This window comes from Vulpes vulpes, chromosome 11 (assembly GCF_048418805.1).
Source record: "Vulpes vulpes isolate BD-2025 chromosome 11, VulVul3, whole genome shotgun sequence".
Taxonomy (NCBI): Eukaryota; Metazoa; Chordata; class Mammalia; order Carnivora; family Canidae; genus Vulpes; species Vulpes vulpes.
This window is the reverse complement of record NC_132790.1, coordinates 102,509,053-102,523,378: the sequence shown is the minus strand read 5'-3', so window position 1 is coordinate 102,523,378 and position 14,326 is coordinate 102,509,053. Positions and strand designations below refer to the sequence as shown.

The 14,326-nt window shown below is 40.8% G+C and overlaps 1 protein-coding gene across 4 annotated transcripts in view; it reads right to left on the bottom strand.

Moving 5' to 3' along the window:
* MLF1 (myeloid leukemia factor 1) overlaps nt 1-14,326 on the bottom strand; it is a 35,297-nt gene that overhangs the window by 15,364 nt on the left and 5,607 nt on the right. For 3 of the 4 annotated variants that reach the window (XM_072727258.1, XM_072727259.1, XM_072727261.1), the window contains exon 2: nt 1,503-1,650. The exons of the other annotated variant lie outside the window; for it this stretch is intronic. In XM_072727258.1, coding sequence (XP_072583359.1) covers nt 1,503-1,650 — 148 coding nt within the window. The remainder of the gene's footprint in view (nt 1-1,502; nt 1,651-14,326) is intronic. 4 annotated transcript variants of the gene reach the window in all.

The window sequence follows — 14,326 nt, the reverse complement described above, 5'->3', positions numbered from 1 at the left end:
CATGGATAAATAAATAAAATCTTTAAAAAAAATTTTTTTAATACTTTTTAAAATATAGAAGATTTATAGCAGAGTTACAGCAGATTTTCCAAGGAACGTTCAGCCACTCTTTTAGCCAAAAATTTTATAATTTATACTGGTGAGAAATGGCTCTCCTTTTATTCCGTAGGGTGTGATACATTTGACATGTGTGTCTTAGTGTGATGAAAATAAATTTAAACAAAATAACCAAACAACTTGAACTTTTCTAAGTCAGTGTTTTATAACTAGATGTGAAGGTAGGAACAGAAATTAGAAATTGCAGAAGATGAAAAACACTGCTGTTATCTGGAAAGAGCACAGCCAAGAGACTGCTCAAAAAAGTCTATAATCTACAAGTAGCTCCCTCATTTATGCACATAAATACCAAGGACTATGTAGAGCCCTACTTCTGCCTTTCTATGTTTATAGCAGATATACAAATTATTTCAATGCTCACGTGGAAGATAACATTTCAGAATGTCTTTAACTGATTTTTCTGCCCTCCTTGATAATTTTTCCTTTGATCTTATTTTTAGACTTTTATGGAAATTGATAGCCCTAGAATTAAAAATATATATATATATGAATACCACCATTCACTAATTGAAAGAAAAAAACTAAATATGAGTAATATATATTGGAATAACATGAAAAAGAATATGAAAATTTCATTTAAATGGTAAATGTAATTTTATACACCAAACTTCTTAGGAGTATTTGAAATATTCAGCCTCTCTTTTAGCCAAAGCTCATTTTTTTCCTGTATATTTATAATTTATACTGGTGAGACATGGCTCACCTTTTCTTCCCTAGGTTGTGATACATGACATATTAAGTATGAAAGACTTATGTAATAGCAAAAATTAACTATTTAATAGAAAACAAAACTAGAAGCCCCTGTGGATTTTTATTCTAGAATTATAATTCCTGAGGCTGAAAAAGCAATATAAATAAACACAGGTAATTAAGAGATTTTTAATCTCTTTATTAAATACATAAGCATCCTTTAATACATAAAGCATCCTGGATTTTTGATATATTTTTTTTTTTTAGTTAAATATGTTTGTAACCTTCTAGGTTTGCTCTCAGATGAAAGCTGTGAAAATATACTGTGGTTATGCAAAACTTCTAAATAGAGTCAAAAATTAATCTAAGTTTTGAAGGCTCAAGGTAGCCATGCAGAACAAACTATATGAAAAATAACGCTTTAGGTTTGGCTTATAATCTATGACCCTATGGTCCTAAAGTTTTGGTAGTGCAGCGGAATCCCACACAGCTAACAATTCACTGTTGAAAAAAAAAATAAAAATAAACAATTCACTGTTGAAGGATTCAACTTCCCAGCAGGTCCATCCGTTTTATATAAGTTATTTCTAGGACACAAGCATTATTCATATCCTAACATCATAGATATATTCTTCCGTAATAATTTTCTTTAAATTCCATAGGAACTTCTTGCTAACTTAAAATAAAGAACTTACAGCCAAGGAGCTCTCGCCATCATCGTGTCTCATACGATTATGAGCTCGTCTTCTACCATCAGAGATGCTGAGCAAGTCTCTTCCAAACGGTTCAGAAAAACTTCTCATCATCTGACGCATACTTTCTCGGTGTGCAATAAAGGAGTCACTGTTGAAAATACATATAATCATCCAAGAGTAAGTGTTGGAATTTAAATAATAAACAGGCAGCTAAATACTACAAAGAATTATTTGGGGCCATCCGACATGCTTGTTAGACAGAAGAAGAGTGTAGCTGCATCGAATCATTTCACAAAGAGCAAAATTGTTCCTTTTTTTTAAAAAAAATTATTTATTTATTCATTCATGAGAGACACAGAGAGAGAGAGAGGCAGAGACACAGGCAGAGGGAGAAGCAGGCTCCATGCAGGGAGCCCGACGTGGGACTCGATCCTAGAACCCCAGGATCACACCCTGAGGTGAAGGTGGCACTAAACCGCTGAGCCAGCTGGGCTGCCCGCAAAAACTGTTCCATTTGCTACCTACTATCATTAATCCATATATAATAAAAATACACCTTTATTTCTCTCGTGCTGTATAAATGTGACAAATGCAAAGTAACCCATCTCAGGTAGCTTAAGCCAGCACCGAGGGAAATGGCCAAAAAGGACTGAAAAATACTGCCACCAGGTGGAGGTCATTTTAGGCAGCCAATAATATAAATTCTAGTTCAGAATTAGAATTTATTATTTATTTCTTTAACCAATAAAGAATGCCGGCTTTATTTTTTAACTCTTATTTATGAAATAGGAGCACTGTACATTGTCAAAAATAAAGCTACAGATCACCTTTACGAGGCTAACTTTTGTCTCTAAGAACTCTTAATATCAGAAAACATAATAAATGATTTTTACTATCTCAAATAGCAAAAATATTTCCTAAGTCTTAAGATAGCTATTCTCAAGGTTTTTATTTATTTATTTATTTATTAATTGCCAAAGCAACCAACGAACAGGTTAGAAATGCAGACTCTGTTCCCCAACACCACCTCAATCCAACCTGCCAGTTCCGGGTGAGCTTCGTGGAAACGCATCCCTGGTGATCTTACCCCAAGGGGTTCCTTCACCAACCTTTGAGGAATAGCAGGTGGTTTCTGCATTAATTAGAACCCGAGCCTTTCTTTCTGAACCCAAGTTTCCACGGCTGTAAAATGAGGCTCATATTGCACATCCTGTTGCTGAGGCCAAAGCAGGGACTCTGAGGTGTCCGGCGGCCCCCAGACTATGCCGCATGTTCCCTTCTGTACCTTTTCTTCCTAACTCATGAGCTCCCTATTATTCTAGCATTAAAACTAAATACCTCTCATTTTTAAATAACATTCATATAGAAAAATCATGTTTTAGGCCTTTTTCCACGTGTACAAATATTAGTGTTCTTAACCGATGTTATCCCATTCACCCCAAGTCCCATTCAAGAATGTAACATTTTTATCGCCTTACTACAGTGGTTTCCCAGCTTCGCTTCAGTCGGCATGGCCCTGGCATGGCCCTGGCATGGCCCTGACCCGCCGGGCACCTCCCTACTGCTCACCCGAGAACTCGGGCACATCACCAGAGAGCGCCGTACAAGGGCAGTGGCGCCCCCTAAGACTTCCTCACCTTAGTTCCATCCTCCTTCCATCCTCCTTCCCACTTCTAATTCTAAACTCTAATCTTCTAACGCCATCATGAGGGAGTTCAAAAATTCAGTCTTCCTCCAGTAATCCCAGGCAGAAAAAGCTTTTCCTTTGAATTATGCAGTATGTGTACCATAAATGCACCTCGAGCGAGCTCAGATTTAGCCTTATCATCACCTTGGAGCTTTAAAAAAATGAAACAAAAACCTTCAAGTGCAAATGATTAACAAACCACTTAACTGGATCTGTGCTTGTGTATATAAAGAGGTTTTTGTTTTAATTCAGCTTTATTTACATATAATTTAAATATGAGATTTATCCATTTTATTCCTACAGTTAGATGAATTTTGAAAAACATACGTGGTCACAACCATGACCACAAAGATTTCCATTTTTTGTCGTAGAACATTTCCATCACCCCCAAAGTTCCCTCTTGTTTCTTTGCAGATAATTACCTCCCTCTAACCCTAGGTACTACCACGAGGGTAGTAAAAAAAAAAAAAAAAAAGGCCGTCCCTATAGTTCCACCTTTTCAGAGTGTCACATGACGGAATCACACACGATGCTCTCTTCCCACCTAGCGTAATGCGTTGTGAGTCATCCACGTCGGTCCATGATCATCAGTTGATTCCACCTTACCGCGAGGCACGTCGTATGCACGTGGTTACATCACAGTGTAATCATAAAACTGCTTCTAGTTTTTTTCTATTACAAATAAAACTGCTGTGAGCATTCATCTACTGTTCTCTGTGTATAGACAGTTTCATTTCTCTTGGGTAAAATAACAAGGAGTGGGATCGTGTGATTGTTTAATTTTATAAAAAATGCTGACCTGAGAGTTCTAGTGCTACATTCTTACTGATAACTGGTATTGTTAGTCTTTTTAATTTTAGCCATTTGTGTGGTGGCATAATAGTATCCTATATATATATATTTTTTTAATATTTTATTTATTTATTCCTGAGAGACGCATAGAGAGAGGCAGAGACGGACCAAGGGAGAAGCAGGCCCCATGCAGGGAGCCCGACGCGGGACCCGATCTCGGGTCTCCAGGATCACACCCTGGGCTAAAGGCATCGCCAAACCGCTGGGCCACTGGGGCTGCCCCAGTGTCCTATATTTTGCATGTCATTCAAAGATCTTTGATAAAACATGTGTTCAAATTTTTTCCCTATTTTAAAAAACTGGGTTGTCTTATTATGGACTTATAAGAGTTCTATTTTGTAGACATAAGACTCTTATTAGATATTTGTCTTGTATTTTTCCCTAGTCTTGATCTTGCCTTTTCATTTTCTTAACATTAATTTACTCAGCCACATAGCTATGGGTCTTTGTTAGGTCTTCAGTTTTCACCAGACTATGACCTTTCTGTAGTAGTTTTATTTCTGACTTAGTTTTCTATCTCCACCTTTCCCTTCATCTTTAATTTCAATTCTCATAACACTTTAAATATTTCTATAAGCTGCTTTCAATTATTTTTAGATTAACGGCAAGTGCAATTTTTAAAATGAAGGAAAGAGGGCATCCTGGTGGCTCAGTGGTTTAGCGCCGCCTTCAGCCCAGGTTGTGACCCCGGGGTCCTGGGATCGAGTCCCACGTCGGGCTCCCTGCATGGAGCCTGCTTCTCCTTCTGCCTGTGTCTCTGCCTCTCTCTCTCTGTCTGTCTCTATGAATAAATAAATAAAACCTTTAAAAAAATGGACAGAATTAGAACAGGGAGTTGAAGTAGATAATCTGAGGGAAGTATGGTTAAAAAAAGTAAATTGTGTTGATTATTTTAATGTATCTTCTGAATTTCCTGTGTGAAAGTTAAAAGGCTTCCATTTTTATTTTATATTTTCTAATATGAGAGATTTAGTTGCTGTTTTCTCACAAAATGTTTTTGATATTATTGAATTTAATTTTAGTTAGGAATATTTTAAACTTGATTATCTAGTCTCCGGTAAACGAATGACCTCACTAATTCATACGTGGGGTAGGCAGCTTCTAAGACGGCCCCAATGATCCCTTTCCTTCAAGGATGGGCTGGATTTACTGACTCGTCTCTAATAGAACGTGGCTTCTGGTTGGGTATTGTCTCAGCAAGATGAGTCGCTCTGGGGCAGGCAGCTGCCATGCTGTGAGGTGGCCTGGGAGGCCCTCATAAATGAGCTTGGAAGCAGACGTTGGAGACCACAGTCAACAACCATGTCAAACAACTGGGAAGTAAATCTTCCATCAGTCAAGCCTTGACTCACAACTTGATGCAGCGTCTTAAGAAGGCCGGAGTCAGAACCACCCAGGTAAGCTGCTCTTGGATTTCTAACCAACAAAAATGATATAATAAATGCTTATCACTTTAAAATACTAAATTACAGCAGCAATAGATAACCAACACATTACCTCCCAAGGAACGGTGAATAACACATCTAAAACTGCCCCCCATTCTAAGTCTTCAATTTTGTTGGTTTTTATCTAAGGACTGGGAGGGAAATGAATGCAAATCTATAAAAATAAGTAGTTTATCTGAAGGTCTATTTCAGCATTGTGAGAACTTTTTTTTTTTAATTTTCACCAAATTTTGAGACTATGTTTGGGATGGTACAAATAAAATACAAGCTTCTACAAACCTCAGGAGGATGAGGTTTCTCAGACAGGCGGTCTTACTCAAGAGCAGTTGAAACTGAGGCACAAGAAGCCCATGAAACTGTTGATTAGAAGACATCAGTCTTGTGTATCACAACAGTTGGGCCGGAGAAAGCCAACTCTGGTGTAAACGAGTGCCCCTTCTCCAATCTGAAGTCACTAAGGAAGAGGTTCAGAACCGCAGGTATTCATTGCGATGCTCCTCTACGTAGCATGCACCAGGTGAGTGGAGACTTTAAAAATGGTAAGCAAACCTCCCCCAAAATGGTGGAGAGACCATCTGATATACAGAATGGTTCAAATTCAATAAACACGCAGCATGTACACTGTGTGTCAAGCACAGACGTTGACTACGGGTCTAGAGGAACATACAGTCTGACAGAGAAACGACACTCGTATGTTCTTAAAATTAAGATTATAGGATTTGGATATTATATTCGTTTAGCTAATGTAAGAAATTGCTATAAATCTGGTGATTTTATTTTATTTTATTTTATTTTTAAAAGCTTTTATTTTATTTTTTTTTTATTTATGAAAGTCACAGAGAGAGAGAGAGAGAGGCAGAGACACAGGCGGAGGAAGAAGCAGGCTCCATGCACCGGGAGCCCGATGTGGGATTCGATCCCGGGTCTCCAGGATCGCGCCCTGGGCCAAAGGCAGGCGCCAAACCGCTGTGCCACCCAGGGATCCCCAAATCTGGTGATTTTAAAACAACATATTAGGAGGCGCCCGAGTGGCTCAGTCACTTAAGCATCTGCCTTCAGTTCCCATTGTGATCCCAGGGTTCTGAGGTCAAGTCCCGAGTTGGGCTCCCTGCTCAGCGGGGAGCCTGCTTCTCCCTCTCCCTCTGCCCCTCTGCTCCTGCTCTTTCTCAAATAAATAAATAAATAACATCTTAAAAAAAAAAAAAAGAAGAAGAAACACCAACATCAAATTTACTCTTTTACAATTCAGGAGATCCGAAGCCCAGAATGGCTACAATCAAGGTGTCGGCAGGGCTGGCTTCCTTCTGGCGTCTGTAGGGGAAAATTAGCTTCCTCCTTGCCTTTTCAAGCTTCGGGAGACTGCCCATGTTACTTGGCTTGTGGCTCTTTTTTCCATTTTCAAAGCCAGCAGCATAGCATCTTCAAATCTGACTCATATTTAAAGGATCCTTGTGATTATATAGAGTCCACCTGGGTAACCCAGGTTACTGTCTTATTTTAAAATTATTTTAAAGTGATTAATAATCTCAATTTCATCTATAGCCTTCATTCCTCCTTGTCAGGTAAAATATTCACAAATTCTGGGGCCTGGGACATGGACATCTTGGGGGGAAGGGAACTATTCCGCCTACTACAGATATATTCCTAAAATCACATTATTTTTTTTTTAATTTTTATTTATTTATGATAGTCACAGAGAGAGAGAGAGAGGCAGAGACACAGGCAGAGGGAGAAGCAGGCTCCATGCACCGGGAGCCCGATGTGGGATTCGATCCTGGGTCTCCAGGATCGCACCCTGGGCCAAAGGCAGGCGCCAAACCGCTGCGCCACCCAGGGATCCCTAAAATCACATTATTTAAAGCAATTTCCAACTGTTCCTTCCAGCTGTATAAAATAGTCTTAGAAGATTGAAATGCTATAAAATACAGCCTGTGATTAACCTGGCATTAGAACACGAATGGGGTGTCTATGACTGATGATTAAGACAGTCCTAAAGAACATACACCTAAATTACGAGAAGCCAAGAGATCCTGAAAGCATCAGCTCCTAAAGTATCCACCCCAATGGCAGCATCTTCTCTGCACTGAATGGCCTTGTTTGCAACCATTATTTCTTTTATTTCTTCTTATAATTCAAAGTGACTTTTGAGGTCCTTTCTTACACTCTAGATGATGACAAAGTCAGAAAAAAAAAAGTAAATAAGAAATCCTAAAAAAAAAAAAAAAAAAATCCTTACCAATGAAAACTACTCTCTGCTCTTAATGGAGCAAAGCAAGGCGTTTACTCTACTTCCGGCCGCACCCAACCCATCTCCTGAGACTCCGAGTTACCGAGTTACCGTCCCCTTCCCTTCGGCAGTTCACACCTTCCAGGGGTCATGCACACCTGTACCCTTTACTACACTATACTACAGTCACTTTATTTTGCGGATGCCCCCTTCCTCCCTATCACTTCTGCATTAAAACTCCAAGGATGCCCTCAACCTTCTGTTTACTGAAACCCAAAGCTCATTCCTGGTCCTTGGATACTCAGCGGCATCTCTAACTTTGGAGCAATGCACTGCTCAGAGTCTTGTTGGATACAGGTCTCCTTTACACTCTCCTTTGATTTTCCATTTTCCTTCTCACCCTTGACAGAGCTTCCTGAGTGTTACAGGTAGAGATGCCTAGTGGTCCGGATGTTGACTGGCGCTGGTCACTTCTGGCTTTCATCTTTCCTTTGCAAATATTTTCAAATTTTGTGAGTGACATTAAAATGTTAAAAAGTACCGTCTCCTAAAGACATACAGTTCCCAACCTACGATGGCCTGACTTAACGACTTTTTTGGAATTCCGATGGTCTGACAATGCTACACATGCGGCGGAAACCGTACCTTGGATGTTGGTCATTTCCCGGGTGGCAGCACGTGGTACCACGCTCCCCGGTGGTGCGGAGCAGCAGCAGCAGCCACACGCTCCTGAAGGCCGACAACCCACACACGGATGACCACTCCGTACCCCTCCGACCATCCCATTGTTCATTCCAGTATAGGATTCAATACATCACATGAGATTTCAACAATTTACTGGGAAGTAGGCCTTATGTTGGATGATTTTGTCCAACTGTAGGCTAATGCAAGTGCTCTGAGCCCGTGAAAGCAGGCGAGGCTACCATCGGGTTCAGCGGCTTGGGTGGATTAAATGCATTTTCCAATTACACAATTCCCGATTGACAGTGGGGCTACCAGGACGCATGTAGCTCCGTCTTAAAATGAGGGGGATCTGTACTTTCTCCGGGCTTTACCCTTTGTTGCCTCTGTGGGACTATTCCTTTTATTTTGGGGGGGGGGGGACTATTCCTTTTAACTTGCACATGCTTCAAAACCACTGGAGGTACTTATTAAAATGCAGATTCCTGAAGCCTTCACCCGAGGATTTTTGATTCATCATATCTGGGGCACGGCCCAATCATCTGCCTTGAAGCAGGCTCTTCCACTAACCCTAACGCAGACTTCCAAGAGCCTCACACGGACAAACACTAACGCATCCTCCTCCACCGCTTCATCAGGGACCTCCAGTTCAGTTTCTGCTTGTTTTGGTACAAATGGTCCCCACGTATCTCACAGATATTTACCGGATGCCGATGTGCCAGGGAGTGGGAACAGAGCCCTGACCTTTTTAGGGCTGAAGCCAATTGTCAACTTCCTGTTGGCCAGGAAGTTGTAAGACTTTCTAAAATGCTCAGAGTATAAATGACAAATAAAAATAGCTACTGGACACTAGCCTGGTACTATCACAGTGAGTCCTCACCACGTCCGACGCGGTCTTTCCCCTCAGCCCTCTCTTCCCCTTTATGTCTCTTTTTCTATCGAAGGCACAGCCAGTATGCTCCCAGTCATCCAAATTCAAAACACCAGGCCTGGGCTGGACGTGAGTCGGGTTTTCATCGGTCCTGCGCTACCTTCAGGAGGAAAAGGTGAACTCAGGTTCCAGGGGAAGAATAAAGGAGGTGGCGAGTGCTTTGGTCCAGTCTCCCTCCATCGGTTTGGTTCTGAATCACCCTGAGCTCTTGTCCCCTGCTATTTTCTGGATTCCAGCAGCCAACTTGAGCTCAGTACATTCAGGCTCTTTCACACACAAACTGAAACGGTGGCTTCTCCGGGCCGAGAAATCCAGATCATTTTCCCTCACTATGTGGAGGACGCACATGGCTTCACCTTCCCCCTGGCGTTGAGGTGGGCGCCACGACAACCTGGTTCTCATTCTCCCTAGAGTCCGCGCTCTCCGGAAGACCGAGGATTCTCTCCTATTTTTTAATCTGTTGAAATTATTATGCATCCAGGTATAGAATTGTTTTAAAAAAAATCCTCACACCCCTCAGGTTTCCCTTTCCGATGTGCAGCCTGAGGATTTCAGGCTTTGGTTTTAGAAGTTGTTCGTAAACCATTTCTCTCTTTGCATGTTCGCTCTTTTACCTGTTCCTTCCTTGCAGAACTTTGAATCCTCTGGGATTTCGTCCCATGCATTGGAGGAGATTCCTTGGTTGCTAACTCAGTCTTGGATCATGCAAACCCTGCGTAGCCCCCGTGTCACTTCTGTGCGGGCACCGGCGGGGAAGGGCCTCCGGGCTCCGGGCGCGGCTTGGCCGCTCCCCCACCTTCACACTGCAGTTTGCCTCCTACGCCGCTGCCACGAGCCTCTAAAATGTTTGACGCCCGTGATAGAGTCTCCTCGGCCCAACTCAGTAAAGTGAATTTGTTTTCTGCCACGGAGCTACGGGGTGGAGGCGCGACCCGCCGCAGCACGTCCACGCGGGCCTGACCAGGCAACTGTCCTATCACCTTTCTGTTAAGTGCCCTTCACGCTCTTCCTTCCTACTCTCTCTCGAAGGGGGAAATTCTTAAAAATTCAAGTTAAAATTAGTCTTGGTATTCTTATTAGCCCTTTTTATAAGACTATTGGTAATAAAACAACGTAAGGAAAATATTGTCTTTTCTGCCAGATTAAAGCTTCTTGAGGAAAAGGAACGAAAGCCCCTTGCTCCCTGCACGATCCGAAGTCAGCCCGCAGCTGTTTCTTTACTGATGGCCAACAGCCAAAAAAGGATCGGAAAAGAGCCATGAGAAAGTTTTCAGCACTTCTAAAAGAATTCAAATGGAATATTATGCTGCCTTCAAAAGAGCAAGGCGGCTATTTGGGCGCTGACGTGGCAGGACTGTCAGGACACGCCGCACACCTCCATCTGTGCACAGAAACTCCCGTTTGAGGGCCAAAGGAGAGAGGGACTTTGGTTTGTTTGGTCTCAGGAAGCTAAATTACTGAGTCACTGAAATACAGAACATCAGAAAAGTACATAAAGATCATAACTGTATAACTCATTGAGCATTTTTTTCTATCTGAAGCATTTTTAAATGCACAGTTTCCTGTTAGGTATATTCACGTTGTTGCGTGGGCGAGTCTTCTAACCACGGACGCATCTGTACCTTCAGTTTTTGCCATAAGCACGCATTACATATTCCAAAAACACACTTTTGAAAATGTAAAGCACCTTGATAATTTATATAATAAGGTATTAATTACCAAATGTTGGATGTTACTGAATTATAAGATTTCTTTTTTTTTTTTAATTTTTAAAAAAATTTATTTATGATAATCATACAGAGACAGAGAGAGAGAGAGAGAGAGGCAGAGACACAGGCAGAGGGAGAAGCAGGCTCCATGCACCGGAAGCCCGACGTGGGATTTGATCCCAGGTCTCCAGGATCACGCCCCGGGCCAAAGGCAGGCGCCAAACCGCTGCGCCACCCAGGGATCCTCTGAATTTTAAGATTTCTAAACAATTTTAATGTCTTAGAGTGCATGTGCAAATATAGAAAATCGACATGGGAAAAGAGTCCTACAATTCCAAATCATATGCAAATGTTCACTCCGGTCTGTATAAACATGATTTTCTTCCTTAATAGTAATAAAGCTTATCTCTTAGCAAATCCCATGAAAGTGCTGTAAAATGAAGCAGGCCAATTTATCTTATTCTGTGAAAACCCTAAGAGTATATTTGTCAAAGTTTGCAGTGAGATGCTACTAAATTTTATGTTTTAATAAAGTACTGTTTCCCAGCTGTTATTAGTTAGGTATTAGTGTTAATACAAGGCAGAAACTGTACTCCCAAAACATTGAGTAGTTCTGAAGCCTTATTGCCTTAATTAAACTTGGGACACAGCTTCTATAAACTGAATGTAGAAATTTGTTACATAGATTGTTTTGAATGTTTTTAACTTATTTAAAGAATTTTTAAAAATTTATTCATGAGACAGAGAGAGAGAGAGAGAAAGAGAGAGGGAAAGAGGCAGAGACACAGGCAGAGGGAGGAGCAGGCTCCATGCAGGGAGCCCGCCCGACATGGGACTCGATCCCGGGACCCCAGGATCACGCCCTGGGGTGAAGGCAGCGCTAAACCCCTGAGCCCCCCAGGGATCCCAAAGAATATTTTTTTAACTACTGTGGTTAACTAAATTAAATCACTGCTTTGCAGTTCAGAAACACATTATCTCAGCAGTGATGTTTTACTAAAAATAAAGAACAAGGTGTCAACAGTTCCATCACCCACAAGTTAATCTTCTCAGAAAGCAGTGCCATTGCCCAGGCACACTTGATGGTATTACAAAGTATTAAAAAATACAAAAGATGTGTATTCTCTAAATAAACCTAACAGGGTGGCTGTATATGCGAGTGTTTCTACACTGCTTTATTCTACGGATCTGTTTATTCTTGTCTAGAAACAACTGTTATATAGAAAAATACAGTTAGCAATGACTTAAATATAAATAGCAGGTCCTCTGCATACCTGACCAACGTGGTCGTTTCCAACCACCTTCGCATTAGGACCAGTGCGGGTCTGGATGAGTGATAACCACTTTACAATCACACATTTGACGGATCCACACTCTGCACATCGTAACATGCCAGTGCTCTTACTTCTCCATTTCCTCTCCTGCCATAACTCTCTTGTCCTCTACCTATCAATCCACTTAGGGAACACTGCTGTACTTTCCAGCCTCTTCCCGGCTCACTGACAAATTTTATGCAAAGTCATAAAAAAAAAAAGTGCTCTCTCCAGTGTGTGCAGGCTGAAGATACTCTTATTGCAAGAGAATACAAAAATTTCTACAGGAAAACCCAATTTTCTTAACCAAATTAGTAACTGAATCTCTCAGAATGAAGAGTCGCTTTAGGTAAATGTTGAGTATTAACTGGAAAAATGTAATTATGCTAAATTCACTCAGTAAATATAATAAAATGAAGACACCAGACACTAGCTTTATTTAGATATTATACATCTTTCATTCCTTCCAACTAAAAACAAACTCTAACAAACAAGTGGGACACCCAGGTGGCTCAGTGGTTGAGTGTCTGCCTCTGGCCCAGAACCTGATCCTGGAGTCCCGGGATCAAGTCCCACGTCGGGCTCCCTTCATGGAGCCTGCTTCTCCCTCTGCCTGTGTCTATGCCTCTCTCTCTCTCCCTGTCTCTCTCATGAATAAATAAAATCTTTAAAAATAAAATAAAATACACTGGAGATACCCGCAGAAATAGAGATGGATAAAGTAAGTATAAATTTTGAAACTCTGGTGACATATAGACAATTGTTATACTTCTGTAGCATATGTCTGAAATGTTTCGTTAAAAAATCTTAAAGAACAAAAAGAAACAGAACTATGCGAAGTTAGAGGATTTCATACCACCTGATGGTTTATTTTTTTATTTTTATTTTTTTTAAATTTATGATAGTCACACACACACAGAGAGAGGCAGAGACACAGGCAGAGGGAGAAGCAGGCTCCATGCACCCAGAGCCCGACGTGGGATTCGATCCCGGGTCTCCAGGATCGTGCCCCGGGCCAAAGGCAGGTGCCAAACCGCTGCATCCCCCAGGGATCCCTCACCTGATGGTTTAAAGTAGATGATTCAGGAGACAGTCCTTTTGCTTAGAGCTCCATATTCACTGGACATTTACAGCTTAGAAAATGGGTACAAGTGTAGAGATTAAAATGTTCATTCTTACTAATATGCAGTCACTTACGAAAGTCACTTAAGAAAGTCACTTTAGATATGTGGCTGAGATTCAATTGCAAGGAAGAAACAGGCTTCAGAGAATACTAGATTATGTTCTGTGAATAAGTGAGAATTACGTAGCTATTATTTTCCCAAAGAAACGTAAAATTTAGTGAGATTTATTTTTCTGATCGCATTATAATTGGGCTACAGATTCAACAACTAAACGTGGCTCATTTAACATGTTGCCCAGGTTTTTCTTTATTTAAATAGAAGTAGGTATATTTATATGTAGAGTGTAGAACAACCGTTAAAAACATCTTTATTTTTTGAGTGACATGAACAAAAGCCTGCTTGTTGGGAAAAGCATTAAGACAAAGTGGCGCTCACAGTCTGGCTTTTGCACCTGTCTGAGCCATTCAGGAAGAAATCTGGCTGGGCCTGAACTGAGTTCAATTCTTGTCTACCCAGAACACCAGCTGCTCAGAGATAAAGACTTTAAAAGTTCTCTTGTTCAAGCCTGGATTCTTTTCTATCAAAGCCAAAAATCTCTTGTGGTAGCAAGGAGCTATTTTATTACTTTTAAAAGTAACCTGATGCAAAGTTTCTTTTCTCAGGTGAGAAGTCAATCATTTTCATATTTTTCTACCTATTTATATTATTCTCTTGAAAATTAATGTTTCATTCCAGGAAAATAAATTGGAAATATGACGAGGCTTTATGAAGTTCATGCATTATAAACTAGTCATTTCATATGCATAAACTAATAAACTAGTCTGATGTAATAATTTGAAATGTGGTTAAAGATTT